The 21,567-nt window shown below is 36.4% G+C and overlaps 1 protein-coding gene and 1 pseudogene across 1 annotated transcript in view; both read right to left on the bottom strand.

Moving 5' to 3' along the window:
- Positions 1-21,567, bottom strand: part of DNAH14 (dynein axonemal heavy chain 14) — a 376,162-nt gene that overhangs the window by 124,657 nt on the left and 229,938 nt on the right. The window contains exons 44-51 of the mRNA XM_027564099.1: positions 16,167-16,325; positions 14,463-14,598; positions 12,855-12,916; positions 11,501-11,685; positions 9,542-9,670; positions 5,840-5,977; positions 4,661-4,828; positions 3,208-3,378 (exon numbers count right to left, since the gene is read on the bottom strand). Of these exons, the coding sequence (XP_027419900.1) occupies positions 3,208-3,378; positions 4,661-4,828; positions 5,840-5,977; positions 9,542-9,670; positions 11,501-11,685; positions 12,855-12,916; positions 14,463-14,598; positions 16,167-16,325 (1,148 nt within the window). The remainder of the gene's footprint in view (positions 1-3,207; positions 3,379-4,660; positions 4,829-5,839; positions 5,978-9,541; positions 9,671-11,500; positions 11,686-12,854; positions 12,917-14,462; positions 14,599-16,166; positions 16,326-21,567) is intronic.
- LOC113906444 lies at positions 7,122-7,693 on the bottom strand (annotated as a pseudogene).

Genomic DNA, 21,567 nt, shown 5'->3' with positions numbered 1-21,567 from the left:
ACACTGAAATACAGTTCTGTTTAAGAACTCTGAGAATCTACAGTCTCTAGGTTAAGAACTGCTGCTGTGGGAATAACATGTTGACACCACGAGGTCTCACCAACAATCTGAAAAACAGAATCTTTCCCTAGTCAATTGTTATCCACCACCATAGATTTGCAAGCTTCCATATTTGCTTTCTTGGTTCACTTGAGAAATCCTTGCCTGTCTTTCAGACCAAGTTCGTGGGCTAACCCCTTCTTTGAAGTCTGACCATTTCCGTCTTCCTAAAACTGAGATAAAATTATTCTTTCTTCTTTTGTCCTACTATGGTGGTGTGTGGATGGGCCTGTTACAGTGCTTACAGAAATGTATTGTAACTGTTAGGTTGTAAGGTGCTTGGAGGCAGGGCTTACATTAGTTCTAAGGAGGTTTTAGAACTTACCTCAGTTGATGTCTGGCCCTGGAAATTCTTAATAGGCTCTCAGAAGGTGTTTGTTTAAGCAAAAGGCTAAAGGAAGGTCGAGGGACAATATGACATGATGGTTAAGAGAATATCTGAAGTCAGATAGCCAGGACTCCACCACTTAACTAACTATGCAACCTTGGGTAAATTCTTAATCTCACCTTGCCTCCGTTTCTTCATTTGTAAAATGAGGATTATAACAGGACTTAAATCACAGAGATGTTATGAAGATTTAATTGAGTAATGATGGGTAAAGCTTTTAAAACAGTGCCTGGCACATTGTAAGTGTTAACTGTTATTAGAGCTATCACATTTTACTATTTAAAAAGTCAACCAGTCAAACAACTGACTAAATGGAATTGTATAAACCCAAATTCTTACAGGAATAATTTACATCCTTAAATTTTTAAAGTAGGTTTGGGTAATAGTTCTTTAATTTGGGGGTACTGTAGCTGTTCTTACTGTCTGTGGGACTAACTCCTACTAGGGAAAGACCTGTCTCTAAGTATTTGCTCACTCATTTTCTGCTGCCTCTACATCTATTCTTTGGTCTAGCAAAGTCTTAAAACTAAATTGCAGTTGGAATGTATAAGGCAAGAATTTAGATTCTTCTCCCAGGACAGAAATAAGCTCTCTTTAGATAGTTATTTTAGCAAAGCCTCTGCATTCCTTCATTCATTCCTTTATCTATTCATTCATCCCAGATGTATTTATCAAGTACCAGCTAGGGGTAAGGGAGGATGTTAAACTCTGGAGATTTAGGTGAGGATAACAATTAACGATTTTGTTCTCATGGAACTCATTGGTTAGAGAAAGAGATAGGCAATTACATTCTAATTAGTTCTATGGATAGGAAAACCCCATAGTCCTATGACAATACAAAGACATTTAACCTGGAAAGAATGTGATTTAGGCTAGAGAAAAGCATCAGGAAAGGAAGCATAAGCTGAATCTTGAAGGATGGTCAGGAGTAAGCCAAGGGAAGGGACCTATATGAATAAAGGAAGAGACAAGAGAGACCATTCTGCACTGGCCAAAGTATGAGGTGAGGGGCTCAAATTTCTGACATGGATGGAGGCTTGAATGATAGTATCAATACTGAGGTACGGGACACCAGGGAGGCGGCATCAGGGTAGTACATAGCGTGCAGTAAAGGAAGACTGGAAATGGTTTTGCAAACGGTTTTTCATGTTGAGAATGAAGTACCCAGAGTAATATGAGACAGATTTAGAAGTCAAGCCAAGGTCTAAATATAGCATTCAGGCTCTTTCTGCCAAACCACCAGCCTGTCTTTGAACAGTAGATATAAGATCTGGTCCTTTTTAATACAATGATAGCTTACATTTACTGGGCACTTATGTGTAAGAAACTGTTGTAAACACTTTACACAAGTTAGTGCCATTAATTCTCACCACAGTCCTATGAAGTAGGTACAATTACTACCTTTTCATTAGAGATGAGGGAACCGAAACACAGAGGGGTCACTTGCTACAGGTTTCATAGCTCATAAATGGAAGGGTTGGGCTTTGAACTTGGGCAGAGCCTGTGTTTGTAACCTCTGTATTCAACTGCTTCTCAGGTTGTTAGGGAAGGAAAGTGAGAAAAGAAAGGACTGGAGATTCTACTGCCTGTGTGAAGGAAAGTAGGAGTAAGATGAGTGTGAAGCATCACCAAAGAGTAGCCCCAAAGAGGGACAAGAAGAACTGCACACTGGGTAGAGCCCTGAGAAATTCTGGATAAGCAGATGGAGCTGTTGGTGGATGTGGAGATAGCTGCTTAGTGAAAATGTTATTTTACCAGATGTTTAAAAAGTTGGAGGGCAGAAGTGTTATGGATTAACATGAATGATGATACCAAGAAGGGTCTAGGCTGAGGAGCAGGAAACTTGGATTAAAAAAAAGTAATGATGAGTGTCTAGAAAAGTTTTTTAAAAGATTTCTGAATTTGTGATTTATCTAAAAAATATATATGGGGACTTGCTTGGTGGTCCAGTGGTTAAGACTCCATGCTGGCAATCTAAGGGGTGCAGGTTAAATCTCTGGTTGGGGAACTAAGATCCTACATGCCACATGGCATGGCCAAAAGATAAAAGGAAAAAAATTATATGTGTATACAAATGTATGTATACATAAAGACAGATTTACATATATGTATATGTGTTGTATGCTGGGCTTACATGCATGTGTGTATCTCTATGTATAAAGTTTGTATTCCAAATTTCTTCTTCATGTTGTAAATAAAGTTGCACCTTTGAGTTTATTTCCTATAGTGCTATGAATAGGGAGAGAGAAACCGGCGCTACCGAAGAAGAGAAAAAAGAAAAGAACCATCATCTTTGGAAAGGAATTGAGAGGAGTTAGCAGAGAGGTAGGGTAATGGAGTTGAGCTCACCACTTCATTTAGTCACAACTGTTAGTGAATCAGTTACTGAAGCACTTTCCTTTGTGACCTGGACTAGAGAAGCACGCACAAACTAAAATTCAAAGGGCTGGAGAAGGATGAGGGGTCAAAGTGTTCATGCCTGCCAGTCCTGGAGGAAAATGAGCGATTTCAAGGCTCTTAAAAGGCCAAACACATGAGTAAAGGCATCAAGACCTTATCATTTCAATTGTTCCAAATCTACAATTATTTAGACATTTGCAAGTAAAAAATGGAATTGTTAATAAAGTTTTTAGTTAACATCATAGATACGTCTAGTGATGTTTATAAAACAACACTTTTGCTCAAGATACCATTTACAAAAATTTTTTAAATAATTTTACCTGAAAATAATTCTCAAGTTCTTTCGAAAGAATCTGATAGAAAAGCGCCCGTTCAGCTTCTTCAAGTAAGCGATCATGAAACACTCGAGTGGCTTCATGAACAAAGAACAGAGCAGCCATCTCTTTGGAGTTAACAACAAACTTGTCAGCTTGCAGCAAACCTAGAAGAAGCTATTAGGGATTTAAAAACAACAATTAAAAAACCATTATCAGGTAGATTGCAAAGTAAAGCCTCATTTTTTTTTTTTTGCAGGTTTACGTTTCCATAAAAATAGAGCAATAATCCCAGGCAAGGATTGTCAATTCCTACACGTGATAATCTGAACTTCTGATGAGATGGACAAGTTATAAATCAGAGAAAACTTGTATAGTGTCACCCTTAGAGGGACAGGGCTCAAAAACTCCTCACAGGATTGCTGGAGATAAGTGATGCTTCTTAATGTTCTAAGATTGCCAATTTGGGTTAAAAAATTTATAACCCATTTCAAATACATGTACTATTTTGGGCTAAAGTCTCATAGCAAGGAGATAAAAAGCAAACCAAAAAAAGTTTTTTTTTTTTAAACATTTTAATCCAGAAAACTATTTGACTAAATCAGCATCGTTGGCAACATTCTTTGGTGTAAAAACAAGGCTTGCAAAAATTCAGCATGTTTATGAAATGTATACATGCTTTCATTTGTCTGAGAGCTGCAATAAACTCTCAGAAAAAAGCAAAACCAAAATCTATGTTATAGCCTTGTCATTTCTTTCCCTGATGAGAATCTTAGCCAGCATGTCCCCTTATGGGGCAGACTCCTCCCTCATATTCTCTGCTTTAGCTCCTCTTTGAAGTACCTAGATGCACAATTCTTGAATTTTTATACAGATGCTAAAACCCCCACCAAATAGAATAATTTACTACTGATGACCAGGAGAACATAGGCCCCAGACCTACTGGAGCCTAAGGATTGATAATGCTAACACCTGTGACCTGGCCTGGTTACCTCACCATCAACCAATCACAGCATTGTGCATGAGCTGATCATAGACCCTACTACTCCCTCCCTCACTTGGTCCTTAAAAGGCCTTGGCTGAAACCCTCTGGGCAGGTGGAGCTGCCTGAGCACTAGTTGTCTCAGATTCCTTGTATGGCGCCTTACAATAAACACTGAGCTTTGATTCACCACAACCCGGTGTCAGTAGGTGGGTTTACTTTTTAACAGTCTTACAGGTTTCATCATTGAATTCTCTGCATGGAATTACTTTAATGATGCTTTTTAACTGGCTTATAGGATAAGCTGCTAACAGCAAAACTAATCAACTTGAATTGCTCTGTTTTCCCCCTTCTAACAATTAAGTGTTGACAGTATCAGTGAGTAGGGAAATGGAGAGAGAAAGTCAGTTCAGTAAAATTGCATTTTCTCAAGTGGAATTTTAAACTTAAGTTAGTGAATGAAGTTTTAAAACAAACCTTAAATATATCTCGAAGATTAAACATGTAGTGACATTTCGTTGGAGTTGGTAACATAGTCTGACATACTTGATGGTACACAGCTAGACAGCAAGATATTATTTGATCCTTAGTTTTCTGAACTTCTGGTGCAAAGTTATTGATAGAGAAATATGTTCCCAAATGAACCTTTAAAGAGAAATTTTATAATTTAGTTTGCCAAAACTTTTAAGAACAGACTATTTTTAGTTAATCCCTACTAGAAAGGAGATGTATATGCTATAATAGAAGATCAATTTTGTTTAAAATGTTAGTAATCAGAATTCATTTTAAACAGATGCCAGACTAGTACAAAGGATGTTGAGAACTGAGGAAAATTTCAATTGGTCCTAGTTTGGTGAAAGATTTAGAGGCCTGTGTTATGTGTTTTCTGGGGACAACTGATGCTCCACCTGTGTGTATAATACTAGTAAACTGAAAATTCTTCCATATCCTTGTTGCCCAGGAGATGTTACTAGAAGAAATATAAAGTGATAGAACTATTATCTCAGTTAAGATTGGTATATGTATATATTCTATACCAGGTTTTTTGAAGTGTAGATTATTGATCACCTGTAGAATTACTAAGTACTTTTTGAAAAATAGATTTAAAAAAATAATCTTTAAATTTTATGTTATAAAAAAGAAAAAGACAATATTGTAAAGTTAAAAAAGAAAATAAAAAAAGACATAATTAGTTTTGAAGAATTTAGTAAACTTGCATATATTTTTCTAATCAAACTAGGTTTCAAATTGAGGCATTTTTCTAATAAGATATTTCAGAATTTCTTCTCTCAATTTTTTATTCTACAAGGAAATAAAAAAACAAATACTAGCAAAAATCCAAGTGTACTTGTTGGCAATGCAGATTGCTGAGCTCCATTTCAGATATATTGGATTACAATCTCTGAGAAAAAAAAACTTGGGATTTGTTTTAAACATTCATTAAACATGCCCCACCTGTATTTCTTATGCACAATAACTTACATTTTTGATATTTAGAGACAAATTATAATAGTAAGCCAGAAAATACAGAGGGAAAAAAAATCCATCCCCTTAAGAGAGTTTTCTCTTAATATTAGTGGTTTTAATTTCTCATATTTTCCCTTATACTATAGAATTAAATTTGTTTTTTATTAGAAAATAAATTAGATGTATTACCTGGAAAATAGTTTTTATGGCAGTTTGTGGGAGATGAGGCAATACCAGAATGGAAAAATGTTTGAGCAGACGTGGGCTAATATACCTCTTGCTAACCGGAAAGACACAAGCTGCAACTAGCGAGAGATCCTGGATATTCTGTGGGAAGAGTAAAAAGGAGGAGTGACTGAATGTATCTGCAGAAAGTGAAACATACATACCTATTTCCCAGCCCCCAAAGGACAAAAGGTTTTTAATGTTCAGGCAGGTTGGGGGCTCTGAGGAGCTCTGGTTCTTTATGTCTCAATGCAGAAAGAATTTAACAAGAGGCAAAGGGATAAGAGTGATTTATTAGAATAGGGTGCTTGTGAGGTTAAAAAGCAGATGGGCAGGAGGATGCCTCACCCAGAACTTAGTAGGCTATAGTTTTACAATCAAGGGAAAAGTGGGGAGTGGGAACAGACCACACTCTTCCTCATTCTTGAGTAGATGTCAAGCTACCATCATCAGTTCCTCCTCCACATCAGGTATGGGAGTTTTCTTGTCCTTACATGGTGAAAATGGGACTGTCATTGTACTATTCATATCAGCAGAAAGGTGGTCTATGCTAAAAATGGTAAATCATATGAGGTTTTGGTATAATGTCACCTTGTCTTTATATTTTTGTTATTAGTGTGCACAGAGAAACATGTCTTTGCAATCAACAACTTATTGTTTTGTTTTGGGACATGTCTCACACTTCTGTTACATGGCTTTGTGGTTAAGCAAACCTGCTTTCTTGAATGATCGTTAACTTCCAAGGGTCTCCCATACTTTTTCCTTTATTAATACTTATGATCCCTTAGCGGGATTAACTATTAATCACCTTATTACTTTACTTTGTCCTTATCAATGACAGTATTAGTCTGTCTTCTTAGAAGTTGTTGCTGTTGTTCAGTTGTTAAGTGGTGTCTGATGCTCTAAAACCCCAAGGACTGCAGCACACCAGGCTTTCCTGTCCTTCAGTATATCCCGGAGCTTGCTCAAACTCATGTCCATTGAATCGATGATGCCATCCAACCATCTCATCCTCTGTCATCCCTTTCTCCTATTGCCCTCAGTGTTTCCCAGCATCAAGGTGTTTCCCAATGAGACGGCTCTTCACATCAGGTGGCCGAAGTATTGGAGCTTTAGCAACACTCCTACCAATGAATATTCAGGACCGATTTCCTTTAGTATTGACTGGTTTGATCTCCTTGCTGTCCAAGGGACTCTTTTTTTTTTTTTTTTTTTTACTTTTATTTGCATTTATTTTTTGCGGCATTTATTCCCAGGCCATAAGTTTTTGTTTCTTCAGTTTCTTCTGGGATATCTTTTTCTTCTGTGCAACCTCCTCTTCTGGTTTAGGAACAATCTGTTCTTTTTCAGTAAGGATCATCTCAATGTGGCAGGGAGAGCTCATGTAGGGGTTGATCCGACTGTGAGCTCTGTAAGTCCTGCGCCGCGTCCTGGGGGCTTTGTTCACTTGGATGTGCTCAATGACCAGAGAATCTACATCTAAGCCCTTAAGTTCAGCATTACTCTCTGCATTTTTGAGCATGCGTAGTAAAAATTCAGCACTCTTTCTGGGCCACCGACCCTGCGTCCAGCCCCACTGTTTGGCCTGTGCACACCTACCAACTCCACCGTTGTACGGTGGAATGGCACACATTGCTTCTTTAAAGTGACATCCTTCAGATACTTGGTGGCGTTTCGGATATGCATACCCTTTATGGCCTGGGCAGTTTCACGAGTGTTCTTAAAGTGAACATGAAGATTTGAACCTCTTGATTTGCATGATTTTGTGGGGTTTTCTGGGTCAAGTGAATAGCTCATCATTTTTAGGGGTCACCTCAGGCTGATTACTGGAAAAGGCCAAGGGACTCTTAAGAGTCTTCTCCAACACCACAATTGGAAAGCGTCATTTCTTCGGAGCTCAGCCTTCTTTATAGTCCAACTTTCACGTACATACATGACTACTGGAAAAACTATAGCTTTGACTATACAGACTCTTGTCAGCAAAGTGATGTCTCCTCTTTTTAATACACTGTCTAGGTTTGTCATAGCTTTTCTTCCAAGGAGCAAGTGCCTTTAAATTTCATGGCTTCAGTCACCATCTGCAGTGATTTTGGAGTTCAAGAAAGTAAAATCTGTCACTGCTTCCACTTTTTCCCAGTCTCTGCCATGAAGTAATGGGACCAGCTGCCATGATCTAACTTTTTGAATGTGGAATTTTAAGTCAGATTTTTCACTCTCTTCTTTCACCATCATCAAGAGGCTCTTCAGTGCCTCTTCACTTTCTGCCATTAGAGTGGTATCATCTGTGTATCTGAGGTTGTTTATATTTCTCCAGGCAATCTTGATTCCAGCTTGTGAAACTGTAATGCCAGAATACAGCCCAGCATTTTGCATGATGTACTCTGCATATAAGAAGTAACCCATTCTAAATATAATTCCAAGACATGTTACTTCTAGGAGGCCTTCTAAATGTCATCTGGAAATAGCCCCCCCCCCTCTTTTTTCCTCTTAAAAACCAGTCATTAGAAAATAAAGAATATGTTACTGAGGCTAGTGAAAAGGATTCTGGTAATAAGTGAGAAATGAGGAGAAAAGCCTGGTGAATGTGTCTGTAGAGAAGATAGGATTAACTGGGTGAGAAGAAGTTTGACTGCTTACATAGTATTTTGACATATTACAACATGGCATTGTAAAGCTGGAAGCATAATGAAATAATACAGTTTATGCATGGTGGGGCATTTTCAGGTTTGTTTTTCCTGCATATGTTCATGCCCAAGGCCTTAGAAATACCATTAAGAGGCTACCTCATTATTTTCATGTCACTTCAAGAAAATTCTTTAGGTTGTGCATTTCACACCCATTTCTTGCCTTCTTTTTATCCCAGTCTCCTGGATTCTTCCTGGGGGCTGCATCTCCATTCTTCTCTCTGCCTTGGGTTGATGGTTGATTTAGACAGTTTGAGTGGTATCTGAGTTGATGTCACTCACCAGCAAGTGTATGTCAGCCAGGATCCTAGGACCAAGTTTATCTGAGACATGAAACAACCATCTAATTTTACAGATGAGGAAACAAGGCCCAGGAAGTTGAAATGATAAGGTTGGTTCTAGAAACCAGGGTTTCCAGAGAAAGACCCAAATAAGGAGAAAAGTACATTTACTTTTTAAAATATTAAACCCTTCTGATTGAGTTCAGTGAACCAAAAATAATTACATAAAAATATCTCTTTGGAATTTTTTTGACCTTGTATGTAAGGTCTGAAAATCCTCTATGTTCTTGAAAATAAAGATGTGAAATAGTCTTACATAGAGATTAAGAATGTATTTCTTAAGCCACATTTTCACTAGCTTTTCTTATATGTAATAGTTGCTGAGGCACTGAAAAATTTGAATAACTATTAATGTGTTTAACGATAGTGAGCATTTTTTTGACTCAGAAACCAAAACTATAGGACACACTTGCAATTTTTATTAAGATTTAATCCTACTAAAAGTAGAATTTCTGTGAACCCATAGACTTGTGCTGAATTGCAAGATGTAATTACAATTGTTAAATTAAGATCTTGACTTTATGTCCATCTGACAAGATTTTCTAAATATCTTGCTTAACTCACTCAACGTTGTTAGAAATATTTAACTTATTGTTACGTAACAACATTTAACATAAAGAAAACCTTAGTATAAACTGTACCTTCCATGTAATTTTTTCAGTATCATAAATTCCTCCCATATCTAATAATTGTCTGATTAACTCCAGGGGTGGCTGTGCTCCATACATATCTGATTCTGGCATATTCAGATCATCAATAAAAATTACAATCTTTAAAGAAGACAAAAGGTTTTAAAAACATATATTAAACTCGATGTATGAATTAGGAATATTAAATATGCTATGCTAAGAATATACTAAGAAGAAAATTATATGTGTACTTTTCTATTAAAAAGCAGATGACCAAATTCTATTTTGAAGATATGATTTTAGAAAACAGTAATCTCTCAAAATAGTGGAAACTACTCATTTTCTATTGTTGCTGTTAAGTTGCTTCAGTCGTGTCTGACTCTGTGCGATTCCATAGACGGCAGCCCACCAGGCTCCCCCATCCCTGGGATTCTCCAGACAAGAATACTGGAGTGGGTTGCTATTTCCTTCTCCAATGCATGAAAGTGAAAAGCCAAAGTGAAGTCGCTCAGTCGTGTCCAACTCTTCGCGACCCCATGGACTGCAGCCTACCAGGCTCCTCCATCCATGGGATTTTCCAGGCAAGAGTACTGGAGTGGGGTGCCATCGCCTTCTTCGACTCTTTCTCTATAGACTTCCAATAATTACGTCTAATTATAGTTAGAAATGTATTTGATGGTGGACAAAGTAATCTTATCAAGGCTATTACACAGGAACGTGGATATTATTCATGCAGCATTTACCTATTGCATGCCTGCTATTGGCAATGCACTGTTTTAGGTATTTCATTATTTATTTAACATGTGCCCTGATTTAGGAATAAAATTGTTATCTGGAACTAGACTTTTGAAATTCTGCTGCAAATGCTGTGGTCAGGGGCAACCAGCAGAAAAGTCAGGTACATTTACAGTTTTTAAACCTGTGTTACTTTCTACCTTTGAAACTATCATGCATTTAAAGTGTACTGATTGTATTAATTATCTCTTCATGAATTAGCCCTTTAGATTGCATTTATTTTTGTAAAACAAGTAAAGATTTAAAAAATACAGACAGCCATTTATTTTGAATTATCTAATTACATAATTTGTAACTATCATATCATCTTTTTTGGGTAAGATACTCTGTTTTTCTATCACAAACTGGGTAATTATAAGTAAACCAATTTGACCAAAATTTCACCTACGTGAATTTTTCATTTCTGTGATTAGGTTGACCAATTATTATTCTTTTCAAAATCCTTAAGACATACCCAATTAAGTAAAGACTCATAAAGTTTATTTAAATCTTCAGTTAAAATTAAGGAAGGGAAATCTGATTCAAACCCTTGAAAGCTCTCTAAATTGATGGGCACAGGGGTTAAACTCAGGGGTTCTTAAGGGCCTCCATGTGATTTTCTTACTAAACAATCCTGAATATTGACCTTCAGCTTATTTTAGGAAATGACTGGAATCACTGATTGTAAATTTCAGTTGTGACAGAGAGTTTGTTTCAACAAGTGGACAGTTAGTAATGCACTAAGCAGACTGAAGATAAAAATAAGGAACGCCCAGTACCACTTCAAGAAAGTAGGAATTGTCCAGGTTATTACAAAGCTATTCTCTTAGTACCTCTCCTTGGTGCTGTGGATATCACAAAGTTATCTCCCTTTCTTTTGGAAAAAAAATGTGCTGACATATACAGTAAAAGGTCACTGACATCTAACTCATTTTCTGGCCTTATCTACTCACATTTAATTCAGATTCCAGTAGTTTCTTTGGGCCTTAATAATTCTGAATCAGTACAATTCTTCATGTTGTAAAGGGAGTTATATTGATCTGGAAACCAAAGTTTCCATTATAAAGTGAATTTTCTAGTAATGTTCAGGAGTGTAGTTAACACTTATCTTTCCCATATATTAGTATTAATTAAAATTAGTCACTATCACTTGAGTAGTATAAGCATATTAGTCAACAGGTATGGGAGATGTTTTACCCTATTGTTTTTTGGTGCTCCAAGAGAATCTTTAGTTCTTCTTACTAGCTTCTTAAGAATCATCTCCTTAGTTTTGGCAGCTGACGTATTGATGTTAAAATTTATTGCAGAGACTATAATTCCTTTATTGCTATTTTTAAATGAACTTTCATCAGTTTTAACGTCTGCCTTTTTAGTAATCTTATCTATGATGCCACATATAGAAAAAGGTCACGTTAGAATACTTTCAGAATAGTTGAGCTTTACTAAGTTATTAAAAATATAAAAATCACATAATTTTACTCTACTATTGTCATTTCAAGAAATTACTCTGAGGACATTTCAGTGAGAGAAGGAATACCAACTATAAAATGTTTCCAAGTGTTTCCTTACTTTTGTGTGGTGAAGAGTGTTTCTTTGCAGCCATAGTCAAATGGAACAGTAGGAAACTCATGTGTGCTCAGACGCTCAGTGTGTTCGACCCTTTGCAGCCCCATGGACTGTAGCCTGCCAGGTTCCTTTGTCCATGGGATTTCTCAGGCAAGAATACTGGAGTAAGTTGCCATTTCCTACTCTAAGGAATCTTCCTGCCCCAGGGATCGAGCCTGCGTCTCCTACATTGGCAGGCAGATTCTTTACTACTGAGCCACCTGGGAAATCCATGAAAACTCATAGAACCCTCTTTTTATTTATGCACAATGCACACATATAACTTTCTCTGCTTTTAAAATATTTAGGTTTGCAACATACTATATTTATAACAAAATTACACACGAAACGCTAAAAGCAGCATGTAGGCACTGAAACTAGGACATATTCCTTGAATGAGCTTCATCTAGAAGGATTATTTGGGCTGGATGATTATTTTGGTAAAAACAAAACCAAACAACTCTCTGACAGGAATTTGGGGGCCAGACTCCCTTTCCCATTCTATATCTATCTCTGGACCACGCATCTTTTCGTCTTCAGAACAGAGCTGTTGCTCCCCACACTACTAAATCAGATTTTTAAGGCTGAGGCTCCTGAAGCTCGATTTGAGAACTGCTATAGAATCACAACTTTTCTACTGCAGTATTTCTAAAAGCATTAAAGAGCAGGATAGACAGATATTGCTTTCAGTTACTTCTAGACTTAGTCTGTTTCCACTAATGAGCCAGGATACCAGTTTTCTGGTAAGAAGTTTTAGTACCCCTCTACCATAAGCATTCTTTCTAGCTTTCGAGTAGGGCAGAAGAGTTTGAGATGATAGAGGATGTTTCTCAGATTTTAAATTTTAAACTAACAATTGAAAATTTTATTCTGAGATATTTGACAGTATGAAATGACATGCATATGATTGAGATAGGAAGGTTTTTAAAACTACTGTAATACATACCTAGACCTCCAGTTGCTGTCTTATGAGTTTCAGAAAGCAAGATGCTGATATTCTGTTTGAAGCTATTGGAATAAAATGTTTTAAGGATTCAAAATTAGCTTATTTACCATAGTAGCCAATTGAACAAAATATAATGGAAGTATCAGGGTTTGGCTGATTTTACTCTTATTGCCTACTAGGAAACAACTATACACTTTTTCCTGTTCACACTTTGAAAGATAAAATTAGTTACCATTAGAATTGATATTCGAATTTAACAAAACATGGGCTTACAAACTGAACAAATTCTTAAAATTCCAGGCTATAGGATATTTTCTACGGATGGTAAGCTATTAACTCTCTTGTCCCTTTATAAAATGCATTTTGCCTTATGGCTCACTCAACAAAAGGCCCATTCACCTTTATTTTGGTTTTGTCTTCAGGGGTTTCTTTTTTTTTTATGTTATCTTTCTTTATGGTCACTTCAGTTTAAATACTGAACATATAGTAAAATCAATTTTTTCAGACTCCATTATTTTTTATCATAATTCAGATAAGGAAAGATTCTTATTGTATTAAATGCTTCAAAAATTATTTCTCTGCTTTTTTAAGCCCTTATTTAGGTGTAGAAGGATACTATTAATATTACAAAATCATCAGTGTGAGAAGTAGATGATGGTGGACTAAAAGTGACATTGAATAAAAAGAAGCAGAGGAATTCAGATGTATTTTGAAGACAGCACAGATCTGACTAATAGAAGACTGGCCATGCAGCAGAGGAAAATGGGGACACAGGGGTTGGGAGGAATGAGACAGGTTATTGGGGATGGGCAGGTGAAGCAAAAAGGGGGAATTCAAAGATGATCTGTAGGTTTCAGGCTTGAATAACTGGGTCTCATTTATTTCAGCGAGACACACTGGAGGAAGAATTGATTTGGAAGAGAAATCAAGAGTTATACTTTGGCTATGTTAATGTAGAGATGTTCAGGAGATATCCAAGTATACATGTGACACAGGTCATTGGACATATAAGACTCATGATTAGAGGAAAGGTCCAATATGAATCTCTCCACAATTACAGTTTCTTATTCAATTCAAACAATGTTGGGCTTCTCTAATATTTTAACAGAATCAGAATCAACTTAAAACACTTACAATCTTTATTTGCACAATTTAGATTTCTTTTTCATTCCTTTTTTTCCCTCAGGAAGAGACATACAGAATGACAAATTTCTTCGTAAAGAATACTTTTTATATTTGATAAGAAGGAAATTTATTTTTAATGCAAAAAACAAAAACTAAAACCCCAGATATATGCTACATCGTATTTGTATGTTTTAGTTGCAATTTTCCAGGAAGGAAAATAGCTTGTAATTGTACTTTGTTATATAGAACAAACTGAGATCTTAAATTTAGTTTTTTATTTAAAATAAAATTAAGAAATTTTCACTTAAAGAAATTAATCTAGTTGTTAATACTCTGGAAAAGTAGAGATTTTCTTCTCACTTCTCTTTTGAATAATTCTGCATTTTCACATAACAGGTTTCCTTCTTTAAACTATGGTACATTTATACATTAAGGCAAACTATGTTTTTACCGGACAAATCAAATTTAGAGTTTAATGCATACAACCTTGATTTTTTAATTTCATTATATAATAGGACTTCTCCTAAAATTGATCCATATTTCACATCAAATGCTCCTGAGCCCTCTAACTTTTCAAGCATTTGATTAATGGCAGCGGTTTTTCCAACTCCAAAGTCTCCTAAGGGAAAAAATATGTTAGGTTAGATTTATATACAAGAAAATGAGTAGATTCTAACATATTAAAATGAAACAATAACATGTAATATTTGAGAATTGCATGAAAACTGTATTTTTGCTCTTCCATTTAATAAATGTGGTTAAGAATGGGTAGAAAAAGGTAGTATGTAAACCTCTCAAAATCATTTGAATTATTTACATCTTTTAAAAAAGAGAAGATTAGGAGTTAATCATTATCTTTTATCTAATGTCTTTTTGCTTGCAGCACAGCAGAACTACTACATGAAATTATTTTCCCCTGAAATTTTTTGCCAACCCAATCTGGGAAACAAATCTGATGACTAGTGATTTACTGCAACAGAACAGAAAATTATGATCCTATAATTTACCAAATATTAAGTAAAACTAAGAATTTCCTTTGACCAAACTGAAGGCAAGGTATGGATTATCTGAGAGTTCCAGCTTCATTTTGCCTGAATACTTTGAATACAGAACTGGGAAAGTGATACTATTGCCTTTGGTGAAAGGCAATACAACTTAGAAAAGATAACTGAATGGGTTGAAATAAATGTTAAGAAAGAGTAGAATCTGTATTTGAATTTCTCCTTTGATAACGGTAAAGGGTTGAAATATTTTAACAATGGGTTGAGGAATTATGTGTACATGTTTTTGTTTTTGTTTTTTTAATCAGGCAGTTTCTTTTTATTTTTGACTTGCATGTAGTTATGTGTGTGCTGCTGCTGCTGCTGCTAAGTCGCTACAGTCATGTCCGACTCTGTGGGACCCCACAGACAGTAGCCTACCAGGCTCCCCCGTCCCTGGGATTCTCCAGGCAAGAATACTGGAGTGAGTTGCCATTTCCTTCTCCATTGCATGAAAGTGAAAAGTGAAAGTGAAGTTGCTCAGTCGTGTCTGACTCTTAGCGACCCCATGGACTGCAGCCTACCAGGCTCCTCCATCCATGGGATTTTCCAGGCAAGGGTACTGGAGTGGGGTGCCAGTACCTTCTCTGAGTTATGTGTGTAAACTGAAGTAAATCAATCAATGATGCCAATGGCCCTCTAAGGACTTTAGCCCAGAGGTTATGTAGGTCATACTTATATTAATCCAATAGTTCTACTTCTGGAATTTGCCTTGAAGGTAATGAAAAGAGGAAAAAGATTTATAATGTTCTGTATTGGCAAACAGGGTTTCCCTGGTGGCTCAGCAATGAAGAATCCACCTGCAATGCAAGAGATGTGCGTTCAATCCCTGGGTAGGGAAGATCCCCTGGAGAAGGAAATGGCAACCCATTCCAATATTCTTGACTGGGAAATCCATGGACAGAGGAGCCTGGCAGACTACAGTATATGTGGTCGCAAAGAGTCAAACACAATTTAGAGACTAAACAGAAAAAATTGGCAAACCTAGGGAAATGGGCAATCATACACTGTTAGTAAGAATGTATATTGAAAGAGATACTAAATCTTTTCAGGGCATATTTTTTCCCACTTGTAAAATAAAATGTTTGGACTACATAACGATTAAGCTCTTCCTAACTCTGAAATTATATTTAAATATTTTTAATACCTGTGAGAAGTACTGGGCAGGAGTTCTTTAAAAGAAGGCTTACAAGGAAAGAAAGGCATGTTGTGTCTCTGGTAGCAATATAATTAACGCTCTCTCCACATTCTGTTATCTTCAAAAGGTTTTCACTGGATCCTTGAGGATCAGCTAGTATTGAAGTTCCTGTTAAAATTTTTTTAAAGTTTTAAATGACCTATAAATAAATGTTAATTTCATCTTTTAGATACTAAATACTTTCTAGAAAAGTCTGTATATTATTAACCAATTTAAATATATACATATAAGCCACTATTTTTCCAAGTGCCTGGGCACCTCTGCTCAGAAAATTTCCCTTTCATTCATACTTTAGGCTGGTGAACTCACAACACACATTTCTAAGTCCGCCACATACAAACTCTGATTTTTCTACCACCAAACATACTCAAATGCCCTCATATGCAACATAAGTGTCTCCTCTACTTTCCCTCCAGTAAAAATGAAAGTAACTTTCCTGCCAAAGACTCCTGCAATCCTTTTTTTAAGAACATCACTTCTTTGGTAATCCTTCCCCCTCATCACTATCAGTCTCTCCTTTCTATTGGAATTTTCCATTGTATAAACATATATGTGCTAGTATCGCCAATCTTTTTAGTGATTGAACCATATGAAATTGATATTTTTCTTAGTAAAAATCAGGTGAATATGGCCAATTTCATGCCCCAAAGGAAACCAAATCTCTCTTGATCCCATAGCCTCCTATTACACAGCCAAAACTCTCAAAAGGGTTAAATACTACATAGCCTCACTTCCTCATCTTTCATTTTACTCCTTTTTAAATTAAAAATTAATACATTCACATGGTACACAATTCAAAACTATGGTATGCAAAGGTATGCATACATAGTCTCTTTCTCATACCTATGTCCTAGTTACCTAATTCCCAATATATGGAGACTGTTCTGCAATTTTTAAAAAGTGTAGTGTAATTTTAGAGATCCTTTTATAACCTTAAAGACTTTTTTCTGATTAGCATTGCATTTAATGAATGTATAATAAAATATTCATCAGTGCTCCAGTGATAGATATTTATGGCGTTTCCAATCTTTTGCTATTACAAATAAAGCTAAGTTTATGTCATTTTTGGACATATGTCCAAATAATTTCTTATAAGTAGAGTTGCTGGGTCACTATAAACTTACATATGATTTATAATTTCAATAGATATTGACAAATTGTCCTCTGATGTTTGAAAGTCTTTGAGGCCATGCCCCTTTGCCAAAAGTATCAAACTTTTTGATCCTCATCAATATTATAGGAGAAAAAAAATGTAAATCTAATTCTAGTTTATTTTGCATTTCTTTTATTATGAGTCAACTATATCTCAGAGTCATTTGTTTTTCTATGAACTATTTATTTATATTCTTTATCCATTTTTTTCATAGAAAATGGGCAACTGGCTTTTTATTTTGAACTGTAGAAGCTACTTACATATTTAAAAAATTAGCCTTTTGTAATACACGACTTAATGACTGAACAACAGGTTTGGTAAGCACGTGATTTGCTTCCAAAATACAACAGGTGGCAGTTTTGCCAGGTGGTTAGCCATGGCATAACAGGGGTCATGAGCATTCAAGCAAGACTTCTACACTGAGTCTCTGCTGCCAACAACTGATTTTTAAGTTAGCGTCAGGTATCACCATTTTTTTCAAGTTACTGCCTTATTTATAGGAAAATCTATATTAATTATGATACAAGTTCTGTCTGCTCTAGTAAGGATACAAATATAACAATGGTGTTTCAAAGGTGGAATTTTATTCTTCTCTTACAAAACAGTCCAGGGCTTATATGTAAGCACACAGTATCAGGAACCCACACTTTGCTTCTTTCGTCTTTTTCTGCCATTGTTAACATGCACTTCCCATATCTAGGTCCCAGATGGTTATTTTAGGTCCTGCCACCATATTTGCAACTCAGAAAACATTAATATTAATACATTCTTTTCTTTTTTAAATTGGAGGATAATTGCTTCACAATGTTGTCTTGATTTCTGCTGTAGAATGACACAAATCAGCCATAAGTATATATATATATATATATTCCCTCCCTCTTGAACCTCTCTCCCACTTCCCCCCACCTCACCCTTCTAGGTCGTCACAGAGCACTGGGCTGAGCTCCCTTTTACACATGATAATGTTTTACACATGATAATGTTTTACACATGATAATGTTTTACACATGATAATGTTTTACACATGATAATGTTTCAAGGCTATTTTCTCAATTCATCCCACCCTCTCCTTGTGCCATTGTCCACTTCTGTTCACATTTCATTGTCTAGAACTGGGTTACATGGCCACATTTAGCTACAAGGAAGGTTTAATTGGAAAACCAATTGACCACACGAATACTTTATTCACAGAGAGACAGGAAAGCATGGAGATGATTGACAAGAAGCAGTTTACGCCACACACAGGGTATTAACGTAAGAGGAATATGGAAAGAAAAGTAGGATCAACTTAGCATAATAGTCCCAAATTGTCTAATATTACTAATTAACTTTACCATCAAAGTCCTATTATTCCATCTTGTTATTGAAGAAGGAAACATAATATGTTTTCCTATATCCCCACTCAGGATTCACTGGAAATTGTTTTATTAATAAAAGTGAGTATTTATTGAATATTAATGAATGTTGAGCTTCAGAATACATCCTTGGTGACCACAGATTTGTTGTTGCAGTTGCTAAGTCATGTCCGACTGTTTGCAACCCTTGGGACTGCAGCACACCAGGCTTCCCTGTCCTTCACTATCTCCTGGAGTTTGCTTAAATTCATGTCCATTGTATTAATGATGCCATCCAACCATCTCATCCTCTGTTGCCCCCGTCTCTTCCTGGCCTTCAATCCTTCTCAGCATCAGAGTCTTTTCCAATGAGTTGGTTCTTTGCATCAGGTGGCCTTGATACTTTGCATCAAGTATTGGAGCTTCAGCAACAGTCTTTCCAATGAATATTCAGGGTTTATTTCCTTTAGTATTGACTGGTTTGATCTCCTTGTTGTGCAAGGGACTCTCAAGAGTCTTCTTAAGCACCACAGTTCAAAAGCATCAATTCTTGTGCCCAGCCTTCTTTATGGTCTAACTCTCACATCCATACATGATTACTGGAAAAACCATAGCTTTGACTATATGGTCCTTTGTTGGCAAAGTGATGTCTCTGCTTTTTAATATGCTCACTCGGTTTGTCATAGCTTTCCTTTCAAGGAGTAAGCAACTTTTAATTTCATGGCTGCAATCACCATCTGCAGTGATTTGGGAGCCCAAGAAAATAAAATCTGTCACTGTTTCCAATTTTTCCCCTTTTATTTGCCATGAAGTGGTGAGACCGGAAGCCATGATCTTAGTTTTTTGAATGTTGAGTTTTTTGTTTTTTGTTTTTTTTAAAATTTTATTTAAGCCAGCTTTTTCACTCTCCTCTTTCACCCTCATCAAGAGACTCTTTAGTTCCTCCTTCACTTTCTGCCATTAGAATGGCATCATCTGCATATCTGAGATTGTTCATATTTCTCCTGGCAATGTTGATTCCAACTTGTGATTCATCCAGCCTGGTATTTTGCATGATGTACTCTGCATATAAGTTAAATAAGCAGAGTGACAATATACAGCCTTGATGTACTCCTTTCCCAATTTGGAACCAGTCAGTTGCTCCACGTCCAGTTCTAATTGTTGCTTCTTGACCTGAATACAGATTTCTCAGGAGGCAGGTAAGGTGGTCTGGTGGTAAGAGATTCCCATCTCTTTCAAAAATTTCCACAGTTCGTTGTGATCCACACAGTCAAAGGCTTTAGCATAGTCAATGAAGCAGAAGTACATGTTTTTCTGGAATTCGTTTGCTTTCGCTGAGATGCCACAAATGTTGGCAATTTGATCTCTTGTTCCTCTGCCTTTTTAAAATCCAGCTTGTACAGCTGAAAGTTCTCAGTTCACGCGCTACTGAGGCCTGGATTGAAGTACTTGAGAATTATCTTGCTAGCATGTGAAATTAGTGCAGTAGTACAGGTTTGAATATTCTTTGGCATTGCCCTTCTTTGGGACTGGAATGAAAACTGACCTTTTCCAGTCTTGTGGCCATTGCTGAATTTATAAATTTGCTGACATGTTGAGTGAAACACTTTAACAGCATCATCTTTTAGGATTTTAAATAGCTTAGCTGGAATTCTGTCACCTCCACGAGCTTTGTGTGTAGTAATGCTTCCTAAGGCCCACTTGACTTCATACTCCAGGATGTTTGGCTCTAGGTGAGTGACCACACCGGATCATTAAGACCTTTTTTTGGTATAGTTTTTCTGTATATTCTTGCCACTTCTTCACAATCTCTTCTGCTTCTGTGAGGTCCTTGATGTTTCTGTCCTTTCTTGTGCCCATCCTTGCATGAAATGTTCCCTTGGTATCTCTAACTTTCTTGAGAGATCTCTATTCTTTCCCATTATATCATTCCCATTCTATTGTTTTCCTTTATTTCTTTGCATTGTTCACATAAGAAGGCCTTCTTGTCTCTCCTTGCTATTCTCTGGAACTCTGCACTCAGCTAGGTACACTTTTTCTTTTTCCTTTGCTTTTTGCTTCTCTTCTTTCCTCTGCTATTGTAAGGCCTCCTCAGACAAACACTTTGTTTTCTTGAATTTCTTTTTCTTTAGGATGGCTTTGATCACCACCTCCTGTGCAATGTTATGAACCTCTGTTCATAGGTCTTCAGGCACTCTGTCTACCTAATCTAATCCCTTAAATCTATTTATCTCCTCCACTGTATAAATGTAAGGGATTTGATTTAGGTCATATATGAATGACTTAGTGGTTTCCCCTACTTTCTTCAATTTAAGCCTGAATATGGAATGAGGAGTTCATAATCTGAGCCACAGTCAGCTCCAGGTCTTATTTTTGCTGACCATATAGAGCTCCTCTATCTTCAGCTGCAAAGAATATAATCAGTATGATTATTGTCGTCTCTCACATTGTTGAAAAGTGTTTGCTATGACCAGTGTGTTCTCTTCACAAAACTCTGTTAGCCTTCGCCCTGCTTCATTTTGAACTCTAAGGCCAAACTTGCCTGTTACTCCAGGTATCTCTTGACTTCCTATTTTTGCATTCCAATCCCCTATGATGAAAAGGATATCTATTTTTGGTGTTAGTTCTAGAAGGTCTTGAAGGAATGGTAAACCACTCCAGCATTCTTGCCTCGAGAACATCATAATCAGTATGAAAAGACTACAGATTAGGGGTACTCTTTTCAAACAAAAAATGCTTTCAGGAAAAAAAAACTTTGATCATAAAAGGTAATTTTTGAAGTGTGATGCTCAAACAATCTTTTATACTATGGGTTACCATGGGAAAAATGATATCGATATCCTTAAATGTTATGAATTAATGA

This window comes from Bos indicus x Bos taurus, chromosome 16 (genome assembly GCF_003369695.1).
Source record: "Bos indicus x Bos taurus breed Angus x Brahman F1 hybrid chromosome 16, Bos_hybrid_MaternalHap_v2.0, whole genome shotgun sequence".
NCBI classification, from domain to species: domain Eukaryota; kingdom Metazoa; phylum Chordata; class Mammalia; order Artiodactyla; family Bovidae; genus Bos; species Bos indicus x Bos taurus.
This window is presented reverse-complemented; position numbering and strand designations above follow the sequence as displayed.